The sequence below is a fragment of the Anabrus simplex genome, chromosome 1, assembly GCF_040414725.1.
Source record: "Anabrus simplex isolate iqAnaSimp1 chromosome 1, ASM4041472v1, whole genome shotgun sequence".
Taxonomy (NCBI): Eukaryota; Metazoa; Arthropoda; class Insecta; order Orthoptera; family Tettigoniidae; genus Anabrus; species Anabrus simplex.
Window position 1 is genome coordinate 1,689,836,197 of NC_090265.1, and position 21,913 is coordinate 1,689,858,109.

General features: G+C 43.0%; 1 protein-coding gene across 1 annotated transcript in view; it reads right to left on the minus strand.

The window, feature by feature from the left end:
- The window catches only part of LOC136863760 (uncharacterized), a 548,396-nt gene that overhangs the window by 154,323 nt on the left and 372,160 nt on the right, over positions 1 to 21,913 (minus strand). The window contains exons 2-3 of the mRNA XM_067140116.2: positions 16,803 to 16,992; positions 10,900 to 11,093 (exon numbers count right to left, since the gene is read on the minus strand). Coding sequence (XP_066996217.2) covers positions 10,900 to 11,093; positions 16,803 to 16,992 — 384 coding nt within the window. The remainder of the gene's footprint in view (positions 1 to 10,899; positions 11,094 to 16,802; positions 16,993 to 21,913) is intronic.

The following is a 21,913-nucleotide window of genomic DNA, read 5'->3' on the forward strand; positions in this document are numbered from 1 at the left end:
TTATGTGCATACCAATCATCCGATGTACCAAATGAAGGTGAATCGGATGTTAGTAATGACGTCAACGATAATGAATGTGATTTTGATCCTTCCACATCAAATCGCTCATGCCGAGCAGGGTTGCCACCCATCCCGAATTTCGCGGGACTTCCCCGAATTTGAGAAAAATTACCCTCGTCCCGGAGGAACGTATGTCGGAGCGCGGAATTTCCCTGATTTTGTTTTTCATGAATTAATTTAACACCAAGTAATGGAGTTTAGTCATTTGCCTTGAGTATGAATGAAAATGGTTTTCTAAAGGACAAGTGCTAGAAAAAGATGTAGTATAGAATTTATCTTACAATTACGATTAAGGTGAGGAATAAGTAGTTTACTAGTATTAAGGTAATAAGATGGTTGGGTTTATTATAGAGTTTAATTAAGTGGGGAGTGGCCTTTGTATTTAAGGAGTTATATAAAGTAGATATCGAAATTTATTTAAACTTTGATTCAAGTTGTACTGAATTGAAGGTTTTGTAGAAGACTACGAGGGAATATTTAATGCAGCTCGGAGTAATAAAAAGTACAAATGGGTGAGAGTGTAGATGTTAAACTAAAAGCATTGTAGCAAAAGTGCAGTTAAATGAGGGAAATTGGGATAAGCTATTTACTTTACGCTGCCGTAGGTACTTTGTAAACACACAATAGTGAATATATACCTCGCAAAGGGTTGACGTCAGAAAGCGCCTCTGCCGTAAAACATGCCCAAACAAAACCCCTGACTGAATTATAAGAAGAAGAAGAAGAAGAAGAAGAAAAGGTTATTTGGTCGTATGAATGAAATGGCGTATGGATTTTAGTGCCGGGAGTGTCCGAGGACAAATTCGGCTCGCCAGATGCAGGTCTTTTGATATGACTCCCATAGACGACCTGCGCGTCGTGATGAGGATGAAATGATGATGAAGACGACACATACACCCAGCACCTGCGCCAGCGAAATTAACCAATTATGGTTAAAATTCCAGACCCAGCCGGGAATCGAACCTGGGACCCCTGTGACCAAAGGCCAGCACGCTAACCACTTAGCTATGCAGCCGGACTTTGGTCATATGAGGGTATTTTAATATTACAAACAGAATGTAAATTTCAGTACCAAATTCCGAAGTTTTGCGGCTAAATTTGTTTTTTTTCTTTTACATTTGCTTTACGTCGCTAGGAATGAGAAGGAAACGTCCGTGGCCTTAATCAAGGTACAGCCCCAGCATTTGCCTGGTGTAAAAATGGGAAACCACAGAGCTGCCAACATTGATGTTCGAACCCACTATCTCCCGAATGCAAGTTGAAAGCTACGTGACACAAGCCGCGCAGCTACTCGATCGGCTGTTTAAAATGCGACACATCTGTATGGAAAAGGCTGTGTAGAGTTAGACACAGGTGATGAAGATGTACGGTAAGCATAAGTAACGCAGTAGTAATAGACAGCGAAGGGCTTCTCAAAAGACAATCCAGGTTTTTAAAGCTTTAATTCCATACGTTGTATTATCCGGTCAGGAGGGCGTAGCAGTCAGAGTTCAGACCCGTAACCAAGATGTTAAAAGAGCGCGCGTCTGGAAGAGTGAGGGTTAACAACAGAACACTTCGAGACATCTTCCGTGAAAGTGTCTAACTATCAAGAAGAGCGGGACGTAGTTCGTCGAAAATCCGTGCCGAGCGCTACGCTGCTGGCACTGATTCCTAGTAGATGAGCTAGCACGATGACCCGCCTGGTCCATTATGGTCTGGTCGTTCGCACACACAGCTCAGCGCGACGACAGCATATCTTTACAAATAGTTATATGACTGACATCTGCGTAGCCATACGAATCACTGTCATCAATCATTCAGTCCCATTACCTAAACACATAATTCAAACAACCAAACTGCCTGACGCAACAGTCCCGAAGGGGCTCACGTCGAAGGCCTGCAAATTACGAGGTGTCGTGTGGTCAGCACGACGAATCCTCTCGGCAGTTATTTCCGCCTTCTAGACCGGGGCCGCTACTTCACTGTCAGATAGCTCCTCAATTAATTTTAATTACGTAGGCTCAGGGGATCCCTCAGATCCAGGTAAAATTTCCAGACCTGGGCGGGAATCGAACCACGGGTCTACACCGCGGGGCCGGCGCCTAAATATATAATCTTTTGACTTTGAAAGTGTGCTGACCCCGTGGTGTAGGGGTAGCGTGCCTGCTTTTTCGCCCGGGGGCCCCGGGTTCGATTCCCGGGCAGGTCAGGGATTTTTCTTTCGACCTGATGGCTGGTTAGAGGTACACTCAGCCTACGTGATTAGAATTAAGGAGCTATCTGACGGTGAGATGGCGGCCCCGGTCTCGAAAGCCTAGAATAACGGCCGAGAGGATGCGTCGTGCTAACCACACGACCCCTCGTAATCTGCAGGCCTTCGGGCTGAGCAGCGGTCGCTGGGCAGGCCAAGGCCCTTTCAAAGGCGTTAAGTGCCGTGGGTTTTGGTTTGGTTTCTGGTTCTGGACTTGGAAAGTGTAGTACTTGAAATTCGTTATTGACTACAACCTAAACTTGTCCCAGGTTCTCCAAAACATAGCTACAAAATCAGACCAGAACAAGGTGCACTGTGCAGCCTTACAACCATCCTGAAGAATCAATTCATTTTTCTCTAATACACCCATCAGATATACCAACATGTTCGATAAAGTACGGGGATATGCGATCATTTTGAGGTTATTACGTAATTAGTACAATGCTGGCAAAACATTTTTTAAAAATCCTTTTAACTTCCATGGTTGGTTTTCCCGCCGGACTCAGCGAGGGATCCCACCTCTACCATCTCCAAGGACATTGTCCTGGAGCGTGAGAAATGTGGTCAGGGTTACAAATGGGGAGCAGGATCAGTATATCACCCAGGTAGCCACACCTGTTATGCTGAACAGGGGCCTTGTGGGGATGGACAGATTGGAAGGGATAAGCAAGGAAGAGGGAAGAAAGTGGCCGTGACCTTAAGTTCGTTACCATTACGCCATTTGCCTGGAAAAGACCTGGGGAACCTCAGGGTGGGAATCGAACCCAGGCTGAGTGGAACCCGTTCCAGTCCTCGTACTACTTTTCCAATTTCGTGGCAGAGCCGGAAGAGGGAAGAAAGAAACCCGGACTTCCAGGGTTGGTAGCTAATCACACTAACCACTACACCACAAAGGCAGACGAGTTCACTTGCTGCCACATAAAATACAGTCGAATTTGGAGGTCATGACATTGAATGAGTAGTACTTGGTATTCGTTATTGACTACACCATATACTTGTCCAAAGATCTCCAAAACATACTGTAACTACAAAACCACAACTGTGCTAGGTGCACTGTCCAACTTTACAGCCATCCTGAAGAATCAATTTGTTTTTCTCTAATACACCCATCAGAGATACCAACGCCTGTGATAATCCATGCGATAAATTTGAAATGTGTACGATGTACGAAATTAGTTGGTGCAATGCTGGAAAAGCATACAATACAATAATTTTGATATCACCCTTGTTATCACCGCGTTCGATTCCCGGCCAAGTCAGGGATCTGAGGGCTGGTTCGAGGTTCACTCAGCCTACGTCATTACAATCTGACAGTGAGATAGCGGCCCCTGGTCTAGAAAGCCAAGAATAACAGCCTGGAGGACCTGTCATGTCGACCACACGACACCTGGTATTCTGCAGGTCTTCGGGTCGAGCTGTGCTCGCTTGGAACGCCAAGACTGGCCGGGACTGTAGAGCCATGTCATTAGAAGAGGCACTGTAGCTGGATTCGGATGGGTTGGCAGTTGTTTCCTCACTAGAGTACAGGTAAAGGAAGATCTAGGACCATATCCTCTCGAACAGGAACATGTGATGGCAGTTTTCTGAGCCCAAGTTGCCAGGTTCGATCCTGGGTCAGTCCGGTGGTATTTGAAGGTGCTCAAATATGCCAGCCTCGTGTCCGTAGATTTAATGGCACGTAAAACAACTCTCGTGGGACAAAATTCCGGCACCTCGGTGTCTCCGAAGACAGTAAAAATAAAACCAATAACATTATTATTAAAGTCAGCTGTGGCGATGAGCAAGGTGTGAGATAACAGAAGAGATAAAAGGAGGAGAAAACTCTGTTTCTGGGTCTTTAAAATGGCATATTATAGGTATGACAAGTGCTACGAATCTCACAGAATAATTCCAGCGGAGTAAGACAGACACAGTTAAGAAATTTAAACAAGGTCATGAAGTGCGTGATTAACCACGCGGTGGCTGGTTTAGTAATAAGTAATAATAATGTCATTGATTTTACGCCTCACTAACTCTTTTACGGTTTTCGGAGACGCCCAGGTGCCGGAATTTCGTCGCGCCGGAGTTCTTTTACGTGCCGGTAAATCTACTCACACGAGGCGGACGTATTTGAGCGCCTTCAAATACCACTGGTCAACCAGAATCGAACCTGCGAAGTTGGACTCAGAAGTCCAGCGCTCTGCAGACCGAGCTACTCAGCCCGGCGGCTTGTCCAAGTTAATATCTATCTATCTATCTATCTATCTATCTATCTATCTATCTATCTATCTATCTATCTACCCGTGATGACAGACATATATTCAGATTATCTCAAATGAATAGAAAGTAATCTTTTTCTATCGTAAAGAAAAATTTGAGTCCGCCTTTGTGGTGTAGTAGTTAGTGTGATTACCTGCTACCATTGGAGACCCGGGTTTGATTCCCGGCTCTGCCACGAAATCTGAAAAGTGGTACGAGAACTGGAACGGGGTTCACTCAGCCTCACGAGTTCAAATGAGTAGAGGGGCTTCGATTCCCACATCAGCCATCCTCGAAGTGGTTTTCCGAGGTTTCCCAGTTCTTCTTTCAGGCAAATGCTGGGATGGTAAGTAACTGGTCACAGACGCTTTCATCCCTCTTCTTTACCTATCCCTTCCAATCTTCCCATCCCCCGCAAGGTCCCAATTCACCATAGCAAGTGAGGCCACCTGGGCGAGGTACTGGTCGTCCTTCCCATTTGTATACCAAACCAAATGTCTCACGCTCCATGACACTGCCCTTGAGGCGGTAGAGGTGGGATCCTTCGCTGAGTCCTGGACGGTAAACGGAGTAAGGAAGAATGAATTTGAAGATGGTTCGCAAAAAACCTGAAATTCACAGCTATGTTTTTCTGCTTAGAAGATGAGAGACTGCGTTCATATCGACAATTATATATTTTTTTCTGGATGGTGCGAGTGTCTGTACTAGATTACATATATTACAGGAACGTAGGGGTTCAATTAAGTATTTTTCGTGAAGAAATGAGCTTGTGTTCTTATAGCAATGTATATACTATTATCAGTGGCGTATCCTGGAATCTCCACTGAGGCATGCAACTAGTAACCATGCAGTTAACACAATGTATTAAGTAAATTTCAATTCTACTCACCCTAATTACATGTAGGTGAACTCGAGCCAAACAGTTTTACTGTAAGTTTCTGGATTGAACGTGCGTACACAATTCTTGTTTTCTCTTTTTAAATTTACGAGGGTCCGCCTCTCTGGTGTAGTAGTTAATGTAATTAGCTGCCACCCCCGGAGGCCCGGGTTCGCTTCCCGGCTCTGCCACGAAAATTTGAAAAGTGGTACGAGGGCTGGAACGGGGTCCACTCAGCCTCGGGAGGTCAACTGAGTAGAGGTGGGTTCGATTCCCACCTCAGCCATCCTCGAAGTGGTTTTCCGTGGTTTCCCACTTCTCCTCCAGGCAAATGCCGGGATGGTACCTAACTTCAGGCCACGGCCGCTTCCTTCCCTCTTCCTTGCCTATCCCTTCCAATCTTCCCATCCCCCGCAAGGCCCGTGTTCAGCATAGCAGGTGAGGCAGCCTGGGCGAGGTACTGGTCATCCTCCCCAGTTGTATCCCCCGACCCAGAGTCTGAAGCTCCAGGACACTGCCCTTGAGGCGGTAGAGGAGGGATCCCTCGCTGAGTCCGAGGGAAAAGCCAACCCTGGAGGGTAAGCAGATTAAGGAGGAGAAGAAGAAGAAGAAATTTACGAGGGAAGGTAGAGGTCTCGCGACTTTAACTATTTGCATCTTTTCATCAAACGAACGGCCAGTAAATGGCTTTTCAAACTGATTTACAATTATATCCGTTTTAGACTCATCCATCGTTAATACCACATTGCGCAAAATATAACAAAACACCGAAAACGACGAATAGCACAGGAACAGCACACAGAATGAACTCACTAATCAGCAAAACACACAATAAATTAACTCACTAGTTAGCCACAACTCAAGCACTGGAGGTAAGTCACCCCAGTGGCATTGGTCAGTTTCGTCACGTTGGGTTCTCGCTAGGGAGTAATCTGTGTGTCCCGTTCGCTGTAAATATGTCGACTTTCTCCAAGTTGCTAACAGATGGCAGAGGGTAGCACGGGTATGGGGTTACAAATTCTGACCAAGTTTCAATTGCAGCGATATCGTTCGGAGGAGGGTTTCAGAACTACGTCTGCCACTGAATGTAATTTTAAGATTGAATGCCTTACGTCGTTAACTCCTCCATTTGCTGTCTCTTTCTTCCGAGAGTGGAGTAGACGGCGAGACTACACCAGCACCACACGTAATCAAGCAACGGAACTAGTACAGTTGCGCGGACCTTTTGAACTTCTGTGAGATGAAATCGTTAATATTTGACCTGAAACAACCTAAAATCGTAAATCAGACAGTTCTTTGTGTTATCATAACGCATGCAATGCATGCCTTGCATTCAAGGAGAATACGCCCCTGACTATTATGCTGCAGACGTTACCGTATGTAAATGGGCTTTGCCAGTCAGACAGTGGAAGCTCGTTTAAAACACGGCGCCATTTGCACCTACTGTACATAGAAGGCAGAGTTCTGGGACACGGTAATAACGTGAGGAAGAAGATGTTGAAGACTTAGTATAGATAGATGACGAACACTGATCACCATGGCTACCACGGTGTCGGTTTTCCGTCGACACTAATTCCAGACAGATCCCAACCCAAAAAGCATACCCATGTTAAAATTTCAACAGTGTCCATTTCTCGCAAATTGAGGGAGAGTCGACTGTATTCTTTCGTGTAAGGTAATACAATAGGTAAGAATACATATCGCAGTACAGTGGCTTGCTTCTGTATGCTCTGAGTCACTTCAGTCGCAAGGGCAAGCGGCCTGTTGTGACAAACACAACATTGTGTGCCATGGTGATTGGTTGTGTGCGTATATGTAAACAAACATTCGCCAGGGATGCGACGTAAAGCAAAACGGAAAATATTTACCTTTATCCTGGAAAATAACAGGACGTTGACATGGTGGTATGAAAGAACGTGATCCGTGTATATGAGCGTTACAGGGTTGGTCATACTGAAAATAATTTGAAAAAAATAATTCGATATCTCACGCCGTTGGCATTTTATCAGAAGACGAAGATAGCCAATCAGATCGCTTCGCGGGCGAATTCAAACAGGAGTCGATGTTGCTAAATTTGCAAGTGGTTTAGACCGGCTTGAGAGACATGCCAAGAAATCATGATCAAACACAAGCACATTGTGGGTTTCAGCCAGTGTCACCGTAGCGTACTTACTACGGTGGGATGCCGTCAGCTCGGAGATCCGTGTTCGTATCACTCCCTTGGCGAAGTTCTTTTTCTTCGATGGGTGCTCTAAAACCGGTTTTAATCCACGGGCAAAATTTGCATCACCGCCTAGAAAAGCCCATTTGAAATCGCTCACGAAGCGATCTGGCTGGCTAACTTCAGCAGCTGATTAAATAACAACGGCGCAATATTGTTACTGTTATTGTTGTTGTTGTTGTTGTTGTTGTTTGGGTAATCAGTCCATAGGCTGGTTTGATGCAGCTTTCCATGCCACCCTATCCTGTGATAAACTTTTCATCCTACATAACTATTACATCCTAAATTTACTCTAATCTGCTTGTCATATTCCTACCTTCGTCTACCTCTGCCGTTTTTACGTCCTACACTTCCCTCAAAAACTAACTGAACAAGATTTGGGTGTCTTAAGATATGCCCTATTATTATGTCTCTTCTTTTGGTCACATTTCGCCAAATAGTTCTTCTCTCACCAATTCGATTCAGTATCTCTTCATTTGTGATTCGATCTATCTATCTCATGTTCAGCATCTTTCTGTAACACCACATTTTAAAAGCTTCTATTCTCTTCCTTTCTGAGCTAGTTATCGACGTTATCGTCCATTTTTCACTTCCATACAATACCACGCTCCAGACGAAAGTTTTCAAAGAACATTTTTCTAATTCCTATATCAGTGTTTCATGTGAGAAAAATTCTTTTCTTAAGAAAGTCTTTCGTTGCTTGTGCTAGTCTGCATTTTATGCCCTCCTAACTTCTGCAACCATTAGTGAGTTATTCTGCTATCCAAGCAACAATATTCATCTATTTCCTTTAAGACTTCATTTCCTAATCTGTTTCCTGTTTCATCAGACTTCATTCGACTGCACTCCATTATCTTTGTTTTGGATTTATTCATTTTCTTCTCGTACTCCTCCTCAAAGACTGTGCCCATACCATTCAGCAATTCCTCCAGATCTTCTTCTGACTCAGATAGAATAACAATATCGCCGTCAAATCTCAGAGTTTTGACTTCCTCTCCTTGGATTGTGATTCCTTTTCGAAATTTCTGCTTCATTTCCATTATCGCCTGTTCTATGTAAGCATTATAAAGGTGAGGGGACAAATTGCAGCCTTGCTTAACTCCTTTCTGGATTGCTGCTGAGTTTTCATAACCTTCGATTCCTACTAATGCAGACTGATTTTTGTACAGATTGTAAGATCAGGGATAGCACACATGTGACACGCGAACACGACTTCTTCCACAACATACTAACATATTTTAATGATTTTAACAGGTAATAAACAGGTCGAAAACCTAGCAACATAGCATACTTTATCATTACGCTTTATTAAAGAAGTGTGCATCAATTAATGTTCTATAGACATTTTTTTACACATTTTATTAGGTTAAAGGAAAAATATCTTATTTTTAAAAATACCTCTTTTAAAAACTATATTTTTCAGTGATGATTGCAAAATAAAGTCATGAAACGTTCAGTCGAACGGATTTAATACCTAAATGTGGGGTTTCATGGTAATTTCATACGAAAATAACCGATGGCACACTAGACAGTAAAAAGTCTTGTCTTCATTTGTCTTAACGTCTTAATTGACATGCTATTCGGTAAAGGTTTGCCATCCCTGTTGTAGGTAATTCTTCGTTCTCGGTGTCTGATCCCGATCACCTTTAGAAACTCAAATAGCTTGGTCCAATCAACATTATCGAACGCTTTTTCTAGATCTACGAACGCCAAGTACACCCGAAATCTTTAGTATCTCGTGGCCAGAAATATTCATTTCAGGCAAGAAATTAGTACAGCCCTCAGAACCACCCAGCACCTGCTTACACACTCTCTCTCATTGGTCATATCCATCAGATCCGTTAGCACATGCGCACATATGAAGCGTGAGGGGAGGTGGAGAAAACGGGAAGTACGAGGATATCTAGCGTGAACGTAACACACGCGGAGGGGAAGGTACTTGATTCACCGCCTGACCAAATGTCCCACTGACTCGACAATGAAGGGAGAGGGGAATGAAGAGAGGAATCACCGGCCTCATTCAAGGCAACACACGTAATGTGTATGTCAACTCATTGAGAGTCAAATTCTCCAGTTTCTTTGTAATTCTTGTGTGCGAGATCTGGCTGAAATTTTAGCGGTCTCGACTATGATTTAATTATCAAATGGCATCTCGCTCAACCACTGTAGAATTAATGACCCTTATTTTCGTCAATATAGGCCCTGTTAAATACTACTACTGCCACTACTACTACTATTACTAATAATAATAATAATAATAATAATAATAATAATAATAATAATAATAATAATAATAATTTTCATCCTCAACAACCAAAGTAAAAATAACCTGGCATTAAATAATTATGATTATCAGAGACGCAAGGGTGTTTGGAAAATTCCTATGAAATTGTCAGCGCTGATCAAACAATTTTTTTTGCTAGTTGTTTTACGTCGCACGGACACAGGTACGTCTTATGGCGACGGTGGGACAGGAAAGGGTTAGGAGTGGGAAGGAAGCGGCCGTGGCCTTAATTAAGGTACAGCCCAAGCATTTGCATGGTGTGAAAATGGGAAACCACGGAAAACCATTTTCAGGGCTGCCGACAGTAGGGTTCGAACCTACTATCTCCCGAATACTGGATACTGGCCGCAGCTATCGAGCTCGGTGATCAAACAATTAAATGGCATATATTGGGGTGGGATTACATCGTGCGCACTTCATCGCAATTAAATTACAGTTAATTAATTGTTTTCCTTGAGTAGTAGAATAGCCAGAACGTTTAATCATAGAAACATCCTAATCAGTTCGGGAAAAAAATGGAGTTGAGAATGGCCTCTGAGTGCGCAACACCTCCTGGAAGACGAACACATGTGACGTTGCCTTGGTTACTTCTCCTTCATCCTCAGGGTTGGCCAAAACCTTCGCCCAAACGTTACCTGTTTCCTTTTCCACCCAGAATTCTTGTGATCGCGATTGTACTTGGGTTTGCCTTTCTTAATTCGATCCTTTATGATAACAGATACAAATTTTTTTTTTCAAATTACTTATCACTATTATCAACCCTCTAACGCTCATATGCCAGGTTCACGTTGTTTCCAACCACCCTGTATTTAGCAAATAAACTTACCATACACCCGTCACTTCACGATACACCCTGTGTACTCTAAAATGTTTCTCCTTCATAATTTTTGAAAATCATTAATTAAAATGTGGCCTTGAACATTTTGTTAGGGACTGTACATCAATATGCTATCGCATTCCAGTGAAATTAAGAGGAGAAGACTTACCTGAAGACACACCTGCTTGCTGCGGCGAGCCATGCGGCCCAGCCCGCCGAACAGTACGTCATGTTCTTCCTCGTCTAGACATGACAGCTTCCTCAGTGGACCGCCGTACAGCTCGGAGGCTGAGCCCAGTGCGGCGGCAAAATCGAGCTCTCCGTGTAGCAGCTCCTCGGTCAGACGGAAACGAGCGTCAGATTCTGAAAGAAGAAAATTGAGATCACTTTGAACACTTGCGCCAACGGCCGTAGCCGTGTTGAAACACCGGGTCCCGTGAGATCTCCCAAGTTAAGCAACATTGGGCGTGGTCAGGAGTTGGATGGGTTGCCACGCGCTGTTGGTGAGGGGTAAGGGAATGGAGGAGCGGAAAGGAACTCGCCACCCTATCGCACGTAAACTCCGGCTCAGGAACATCTCTGCGGAGGTTCGGACCTGCTCTCGGGCAGAACAACCCTTACCTACCTCAACACTTACAACAAACCTGTTAAGGGGCTATCAGTCCTGTGTATTTTGCGATGCTAATACGAGTATCTTGTTAGCTTTAAGTCAAGTTTAATAATGGTAATGGACGATAATTAGCTCGAAATGAAAGAGAATATGAGCTTTTGAAATGTGATGTTGCAGGAGAATGCTGAAGCAGAGATGCGTAGATCGAATATCAAATGAAGAGATGCTGAATTGGTGAGAGGACAAGGATTCGGTGAAATTTGACCAGAGAAGAGAATGATAGGACACATCTTAAGACACCCAGGACTTGTTCAGTTAGTTTTTTATAAGACGCTTTACGTCGCGCCGACACAGGTAAGTCTTTTATGGCGAAGATGGGGCAAGAAAGGGCTACGAGTGGGAAGAAAGCGGCCGTGGCCTTAGTTAAGGTACAGTCCCAACATTTACTTGGTGTGAAAATGGTAAACCGTGGAAAAACATCTTCACGGCTGCCGAAAGTGGGGTTCGAACCCACTATCTCCCGAATACTGGATATGGCCGCACTTACGCGACTGCAGGTCTCGAGCTCGGTAAGTTAGTTTTTGAGGGACGTGTAGGCGGTAAGAACAGCTGCGGGAGACCAAGATATGAATATGACACAGATTAGAGTAGATGTAGGATGTACTAGTTGCGTAGAAATGAACAGGTTAGCACAGAATAGGGTGGCACTGCGAGCTGTTATCAGCGAGGACTCCAGAGAAGCTGGAAACCTAGTTGTATTTATTGTGATTATTTAGCGAATAATTCCAAAATTACATGTGCAATGATAATAAAAGTTCATAAATATGAAGGAAATGATTTGAAGTCCTTGAAGAAGTGCACTGTACTCGTATCTCTGGCGATGGATCCAGTAAACATCGGCGTTGTTATTGATCCACCAATAACGTTTGAGTTCACAGGCCAAAGAAGTTGATTCTGAAAAGAAGAGACACTACGATACCTGTCTTAAGTACTTTGAAGCAACGTATCACACACCCGTCAGTTGATGGGAGGTGATTGGGCCGTTTTTTGATGCGCGAGGATCTGTCTCGAAATTTGTAGAACATTTCTTCCTTCATTTTGACATTTCTGTTCCGTTTTTAAAATATATTTTTTTAGATGGCTTATGCAATTCATTGTCAATGGTAAATCACCATTTAAAGGGTATATGTAAAGAAAAATAAAGTTTCCCTGGACGGGGATAGCTACACAACAGGGGAATTTCAGAATTAATAATATGTAAGCTCATTTTATCCTAAGATAAATAGTGTGAAAATTATCATCTATTTGATCCTGTTACCGTACGGCATCCCTTGTTCTAGGACAGCTATTCCTTGTGGATTGTTTTTCTCTCTCTCTCTCTCTCTCTCTCTCTCTAACCTATCACGAGAACAAAACTTTCACCATGGAAATTATACTATTTTATGTTTGCATTTACACTCTTTGATACGTAGTCTATAAATATGTCCACTGTGGAGTTCATCACAGAATATATTTTAAAAAACCAAACCCCATCGCACTACAGCCCTTGAATGGCCTTGGCCTACCAAGCGACTGCTGCTCAGCCCGAAGGCCTGCAGATTACGAGGTGTCGTGTGGTCAGCACGACGAATCCTCTCGGCCGTTATTCTTGGCTTTCTAGACCGGGGCCGCCATCTCACCGTCATATAGCTCCTCAATTCTAATCACGTAGGCTGAGTGGACCTCGAACCAGCCCTCAGGTCTACGTAAAAATCCCTGACCTGGCTGGGAATCGAACTCGGGGCCTCCGGGTAAGAGGCAGGCACGCTACCCCTACACCACGGGGCCGGCTCTCACAATAACACAGTTACATAAATGTATTATTCAAGACAACTGATATTACTGCAATAATAGCAAATATACCTCTAACAATGATTTATCTTTGTCTGTTAAAAATATAAACTAAAGGGAGGTTGATATAAAATGTTATTACTGAATTTTTTAACCTTCGGCTCCCGAGTAGCTTAGATAACTGTAAAATCATTGCACATAACCCTTACAAAAATTTAATTCAGGAAGTCTGTGGTAGAGTACACTCCAGCAAGTAGAGAGGGTAGATAGCACGAGAGAGGATTGGTTGTGCAGGACGTTTCCCTTTAATTTACTGTCTGTAGGCGACATGTTCTCACTCCTCTTCCAATACAGCTCAAGAGAGCTCGAACGACGCACAATTTCAAGCCGACAGGACACATTAGATCTCCACAGCACACGCCTGAAACGTAACAGCCTGCGACTGAAGGCTACTCAAGTAAATTCATGAGAAATTGAAGTTTTATTAAATAGACATAACGAGCGGACAAGATGTAATCCTTGCCTGTCCCAGACAAATAAGTCATGCTATTCTACCATCGCCGATATTGGTGTTCCTAGCATTATAAACTTACAAAGAAAGTGTCGCACACTTCAGGCAGAAACCTATCTTGAAACTTTCGTGCTATAAGAAGACTACATTTAAGTGCGACCAGTATCCAGTATTCGGGAGATACTAGGTTCGAACCCCACTGTCGGCAGCCCTGCAAATGGTTTTCCGTGGTTTCCCATTTTCACACCAGGCAAATGCTGGGGCTGTACCTTAATTAAGGCCACGGCCGCTTCCTTCCGACTCCTAGCCCTTTCCTGTCCCATCGTCGCCATAAGACCTATCTGTGTCGGTGCGGCGTAAAGCAAGTAGCAGCAGAAGACTACATTCAGAATGTTAGCTGCCTGTTTTCACTCAAGGCCTTGAATAAACCTCTAAATTACCCACATAAACAATAGGAAAGTAGGTAAAACTTTACTTGCTAGCTCGCAAAATCCTATCCAACATAGCGCGGCTCATATGACGTCACAGCGCGCTACACAAGGTTGCCAACTTAGGTACTTTGGTCAAGCTAGTGACAAGACCATTGGCTAGTTACACTAGTGACACAACCATTGTGCTGGAAGTAAGGTAATGTGGCGGTAGTGGTGGTGGTGGTGGTGGTGGTGGTGGTTGTTTTAAGACGAAGTACAACTAGACAACCATCCTCTACCTACAACACTAACCACAGAGAAAACATGGAACAGTATTCAACAGCAGGATGATACTCACCATACCGGGAGGTACATCTCAACGCCGCGCATTCAAAACTAGCGCCTAAATGAATTCCCCTATTGGAAAACAGTGAAACTGAAACTACACCAACTTCGAACTTTACTTAGAAGATGTCACCACTAAAATATGATGTAAATTTGTTATTGTGCAGTTTCCTAACCTGTGTGAATTTCTACTTGGTTTGTTCGCCATTTATCAAGAAGTTTGGACATTCTCCCATAGATGACACTACCAAAAATCTATGATCACGCACCCTGGTGCGAGGTATAAGAACTTATAATTCAAAAAAAGTTTTGTATTCATAAGTTTTTTATTGATGTTCATTTATTTTTGGGTTGGCAATGTTTACCTTTTTCCCCGCCAGTTTTGAGTCCAACCAATCACTAATTTCTGTAATTAATTTTTCGCCTATCACAGGCTTCTTCTCCGATTCTGAGTGTTACTTTTGAAATCTAACAATAAAATTCTGTGGGTGTCTCTTGATTATTCATGAATGATCTTGAACCTTCCCTGAGGGTTTATAAACTGCGGCTTTTCACGTCTCTTGGCCAATTGATCGTCATCTTATTGAGTGTGTGTGTCAAAGCGGGAGGCGGGCTGCCTCTTTCGTCAGCTGCTAGAACTTCTACAAGGTAATGGCCACATAACATCCTTCTTTCTTGCTAACTCCGCAGTTTAACCCGAGGGAAAGGTCCGAATCATTAACTATGTAACCTACTTTTCTAAAAATGTAACTTCTGCCGTCTAATGCAAAAACTTCATAAAATCTTTAACTGTAAATCGGGGATAGAGAGTGAATTACCCTCTCGAGCTCCCCTGCATCTTGGTTTGAGGTGACTACGTTTTTATAACTGTTTTTCATTCTGTAATATGGTAAAGTAATTTCTATTCGAGTCACCTCAGTAGTTCGGAAACAGCCCCTGTTTCATCGGCCTAGAGCCCCTTAGGTTGTTTTAGTGTTCATTTCTAGGAGTGCAAGTATACGCCTCCATTCAGTTTGTGTTTCGGGCCATTTACGTAACCTATTCTTATCCCACGAAGGCCCAGCAGGTTGGGTATTTAATACCCCTGTAAAAATAAGTTCCATTTGGGAAATGCTGATGTAAGATTGCCTCGAGTAGGCTTGGAAAACTGAGAGCCTGTTCGCTCTTTTTCTAGGTTTTTGTAAGATTTATGAATGCCTCTTGAAGGTTAGATGTTGTAATTTTGTGAGAAGTGCTCTTTGAATTAGGGGATTTCTGCCCTTGTATAAATTTGTGCTCTTTTGTAAATTTGAGCTTGTAGCTCAGGAAATGTAAAGCTAGGGGCTTAAATCCCAAAGAATGAAGGTTCTGAATCCTGGATTTTCAGCAATCTTGTTTGATGATTGCTACTTGTACCTGTAACATTGTCATGAAAAAATTGTTAAGTTTGACATTCTGAAAATATAACCTTCAGTTTAAGTTTTAAATTCAATTCTTCACATTGTAGTTAGACCCATTCACCCCAGCACCTCCTTTAACCTCTTTCTGCTCCACGGGTAACTCCGGAACACTCACAACAGGGATCATTAACACAGGTCTATTTTTCCTCGCACTCACAATAGCGGATTTCCTCGCTGATTCACGGTGATCCTGAGTCCACATAAATACACAAGCACACAGTACTTTCAGGTAGTCCACGTCTTACGTTCCGTCGTCTCCAGCCCTTCTACTCACTGGTGTCTCCGATACCACAACAGCTCCTCGTTCAGACCTCGATGGGACAATAGCGACAGCCAACATCTCTGTCGCCCTCAGCGCAGCCACCGAACCCCAACTCACTGTGTGTCACACTGAGTCCACCACGGAGTTCAACTCTGACTCCGAGTCAGTACTGACTGACTGTCCGCGGCTAGCCTCCCTTTTTATAGCTCGGGTGATTTCAACCAGAATCTTCGCAAGGTGGCTAGAGGCAGAATATTCCCGTTGAATATCTAAGAAACTCACATGTAAGCCGCCCGACGAGAACAATACACGGAAAGTCCCGCCCCACCCTACAAGCCGGCTGAGAGATCCCAGGTCGTCTGAGTCACCAGCCCCTTCCTTGAAGTACCGAAAGGGGCTACCACGGGGCTGGCACGTAACAATATTATTTTGCGAGGAGTCTGTGGGGCCCCGTAAAGGTCCGGGTTCGCCTACATTGCAGGTCCTGCAGGCCATACGTCACGCCCCTGGCGTCTGGGCGCAAAAGTGAACCAAATCCACATTCAGTGCCAGGAAGTAAAATAACAAGTAGAGTACACCATAGAGTGGTACATGCTTAGAGATATGAATAGAGAACCACATTAGTCAAGATCATAGAGCAGACAAGTACAGCAGGTGGTACTGACCTCCTCGAGGGTCTCGTTCTCTTGTGGGATACTCCACCAGAAGAATGTCTCCTTCCAGCAGTGCGACATCAGCCTCCGGGTCCACCTTGGCTAAAGACCCAGCCAGCAGCAGTCTGCACTCTGTGAGGCCGAACTCGTCCAGGAGAGGCTGGATCAGCTCTCGAACTAGGAGAGGGGACACTGCCGGCAGCTGGAACAAGACAAGGCAATCTTAGACGAGCTTTCAAATACTAACATCAAAAACAATATTTAACGTGAATCAACAAACCCAGACAAACTAGGCTTAATCCTGGATCCAGATAACCGCCATCCTGGTTTCAACCTAAACAGAAAAATCTGGACATCATTAAATCGAATAAGAACCCAACATGTCAGATGTCAATACTGGTAGCAAAAGTGCAAGATAACTGAGAACGCTTACTGTGACTGTGCAGGCGTGCCCCAGACTCTCCAACATATCGCTATGGATTGCCCACTCAGGGAGTTCAATGGAACAACGCAGGCCATTCATGAGGCTATTGATGAAGCTCTAAAATGGTTAAGCATGTTGGAAATTCAACTCCGACACTACTACATCACGTGATCTAAGTCTTATTCTGCATGTTTTAAGACTACTCAAATATGTACTGTATATAGTTGTAATTTTTAAATCATTGTTTGTAAACGTGTACATTCTTGTACGAAATCAATAAATAAATAAATAAATAAATAAATAAATAAATAAATAAATAAATAAATAAATAAATAAATAAATAAATAAATAAATAAATCACTTTCACTGATTAAGAAGAGCTTTAAACTGACGGGTGATTATGAAGCAAGCATATTATCGAAATCCACGATTCATGCAAATACAGTTTGATGGTACAGGTCCCACACCATCGCATTATATTTATCACTAGGTGAAGTACCCGGCGCTGCTGGTATTTATTTATCACAGTCTTCTGTAAGACAGGAAAAGGAATAAGTCTATTTTTGTTGTAAAATCAAAGTAATTTTATCTAGATGTTTATGAAAATAAATAAACGTAATAACTGTATATATTTACACGTCGAGTATAGATATGACGTACACGATTCCAACCGTTATTGGGACCAGTGTTTAATTTTTGCCGGAACGGCGTTCCGGCTCCTCACAGAGATTATTTTTGCACAGAGAGTTTTCTTTATTTGTTTTTTGCTAGTTGCTTTACGTGGCACCGAGGTCTTATGGCGACAATGGGACAGGAAAGGCCTAGGAATGGAAAGGAAGCGGCCGTGGCCTTAATTATGGTACAGCCTCAGCATTTGCCTGGTATGAAAATGGGAAACTACGGAAAACCATCTTCAGGGCTGCCGACAGCGGGGTTCGAACCCACTATCTCCCGGATGCAAGCTCACAGCTGCGCGCTCCTGACCGCACGGCCAACTCGTCCGGTCACAGTGTTTTTAAAGGGATTTATCAATAAAAGGTTACTGGAACATAGTCCACACCGGAGATTTAAAATAGTTACCCTGTACGTATATTAAATCGTAACGTAACTATAATTCGCCACTGCGCCGGCAGCGATGAATGTGACAATGTATGAACAGTGTGATGCGATTGGCAGGGAGATTATAAGAAATTTTGTTTTAAAAACCTTAATTTCTTTCTCATTTTAAGTTTTATCACAAGTTTTCAAATATCAAAACTTGAGACTTTTAGGGGCGGTGGGGAAAGGCGGCGTATAGTTGAAAAGGGGGCAAAATGTTCCGGCACCTACACTTGAAGAAATTAAGCCCTGATTGCGACCTAAGAACTATGAATTCAACACTAATCTCGGTCATTTTGGAAATTTTATTTTTCACCCCTTCTCACCCTCCCCCCTTCTCCCCAAAATGCCGATGGGGCCGAACTTGGACTTAAACGGAAATGGAGTGTCACAATTCATCTCAATGACTTCGAATACTATGGATTCGACACTAATATAGCTCATTTTCGATTATTTTTATTTATCACTGTCTCCGTACCGTCATCCATAGGGGCGACAGTAAGTCATATGTGTACCAAGTTTCGCTGAAATTGTTCCATGCGTTCCAAAGCTATGGTAGAACTTACACACATACATCCATTTTGTATATATTTGTTATTACGTCTATTCTGTATTAAATCATCCATTTTAAATGTTAAATGGAGAAGCCGAGAAGTTGTTCGTAGAAGATTAAATATACAGGGTTATTCACCTAACATGTTACACGCAAATAACTTCTAAACCATTAAAAATATCAGCATTCGGTTTTCATATTCGTAAATGGTACGCAGGGTCTTGTAAAATAACGTGCTACTTAGTCTCATGGGGTGATTAACAACCGAGATATTGATACTAACTCCATATTTTTAAATGGAACGGCACACATTTATACAGCTGATTTAAAAGTTCATCTGCGTACAAGTTCAAATATATTAGTATTTTCAAAATCGGACAATTACTTTTTGAGATATAAGTAAGAACAGCATGCGCTGTTTTGTATGCCGCATCAGACGGCGTGAAGTCGGGCAAGGACATTCTGAGGCGCAAGCAGTTTCCTGGGAGTGAGTTCAGCCACAGAATGGGTACCAGGCATGTAAGCACCTCGTACACATGTGATGGGTTTGCAAAGTGTGTATGACAGGCGAACACAGGACAGGACAGAAAGGGTTGATGTGTTTAAAACGAATAAAATAAGTACTTTGCCTTGACGGGAACATAACGAAAGCTACAATTATCACTGGTTTTAGTGTACAGTTCATACTACTCTATGAGTTGAGAAATAAACAAAACACAAACCACCGGAAGAGCTCCTTCTAGAAAAGCAAATGTTCAGAGCTGATCGTAGTGAGATGGCAGCAACAATATTATTTATGTTTTACTTTACACACATTAATCTCCACAGAGCTCCAGCGCGACTGTAGTAGCGTTCATTCGGGAGAGCGTAGATTCGAGTCCTGCCTCGCCCAACCTGACATTGATTTTCATGGTGTCCCATGTTCAACACCAGGCAAATATCAGATAGGTATCTTTGTGATAGGCCACGGCCGACTTTCTTTCCAAATCCTTCCCATTCCATCCGTCAGAAAAAAACGCTAAACTGAGCGCAGCCTATTACATGTCAAAACAAAACAATACAACTTTAATCTCCCTTCCCCGTTGTGTGTTCGCCAGTCATACAATAACGTTGCACAACCCAGGGTATGTTACGGTACATCACATTATGTTTACAGTACATGCCTGGTATCCGTTCTGTGGCTGGAATCAAGGCCAGGAAGCAGCTTGCGCCTCAATATGTCCTTGCCCGACTTCACGCCGTCAGATGCGGCATGCAAAACCGCTCATGCTGTTATTTATATCTCAAAAAGTAATTGTCCGATTTTGAAAATACTTACATATTTGAACTTGTACGCAGATGAACTTTTAAATCAGCTGTATAATTTTGTGCCGTTCCATTAAAAAATATGGAGTGAATATCAATAGCTCGGTTGTTAATCGCCGGGCTGAGTGGCTCAGACGGTTGAGGCGCTGGCCTTCTGACCCCAACGTGGCAGGTTCGATCCTGGCTCAGTCCGGTGGTATTTGAAGGTGCTCAAATACGTCAACCTCGTGTCGGTAGATTTACTGGCACGTAAAAACTCCAGCGGGACTAAATTCCGGTACCTCGGCGTCTCCGAAGACCGAAAAAGTAGTTAGTGAGACGTAAAGCAAATAACATTATTATTATTATTATTATTATTATTATTATTATTATTATTATTATTATTATTATTATTGGTTGTTAATCACCCCTTGAGACTATGTAGCACGTTATTTTAATGGTTTAGAAGTTATTTGCGTGTAACATGTTAGGTGAATAACCCTGTATATTCATATAGTGCATGGGGAAATCAAGTCTAATTATAACCCGGAAGGTTTCACGAGTCATGAGTGAGAATGCAATGCTCGCTTAGTATTGGCAGTGGTACGTTCGTGGATGTGAGCCTCGAAGTAAGTTCAGGAAATCTCTCTCTCAGAAATGGACAGCACTCACCCACGCTGTGTACGTCATAACAAGTTCGAACTCCATATAAAACATGTGTTTCACCCTCTCCAGTATCAATAATCAAGGGTCACTCACTGAATTGTCTATTATAATCTATTATTTGTTGTCTGTTGAACAGCGTTTATGGCCTGTTTAAGGTTCAGGATCTATTGGCAATTGTCTGTTGGTTTTTGAACTGCTACAGTATATGATATGGTTTCAAGGCATAAATGAGTCTTGTGAATGTGTGGTTATACCTGTGTTAAAATCGGTGGGTGGCTAAAACGGTACAGCATAAGCAAACGTGACCTAAATCGGTGGAAAAATCCCTTCCCTTTGTTGGTGGGCGTGGTGGTATAATACATCCACGACATCCTCTGCCTGTCGCAAAATATGACTGAAAGGGGCCCCAGGGACTTTCATCCTGGGAGAGTGTGTTGGCGACCACGGGTCCCTTGGCTTTTCTTTACAATTTGTTTTACGTCGCGCCAACACAGGTCGTATGGTGATGGTGGGATAGGAAAGGCCTAGGAGTGGGAAGGAAGCGGCCGTGGCCTGAATTAAGGTCCAGCCCCCGCATTTGCCTAGTGTGAAAATGGGAAACCACGGAAAACCATCTTCAGGGCTGCCGACAGTGGGGCTCGAATCCACTATCTCCCGGATGCAAGCTCACAGCTGTCTTACTTGTGTCAGGCTCCTCATCTTTGCTATCCGACCTCCCTTGTTCAACTCTTGTTCTTTTCCCACTCCGACGTCTTTAGGTTTGCGACGTCTGGGACGTTTTTCCTTTTCACGTCCTTCTCTTTCATTTTCCCTCTGATTACAGTTAACCCTTAACTTAGCACCGTATCCATATGGATACACAAAACTATTTCACTTATTTTATGTTGTAAAACTGATATTATATATTCTTTGACTATCCTATGTTATTCCATGACTATTAGAAATCTCTTTGAAACATATAGCAACTACTTTGTAATGAGCGGGAAAGTAATAAACATTAGTTTACAAGATGGCGCTGACTAGTCAACTCATCTAGATATTGTTGCTGTTTCCAAGGCAATATTACAGTATTGGTGAAGATATTATTGTGATTATATT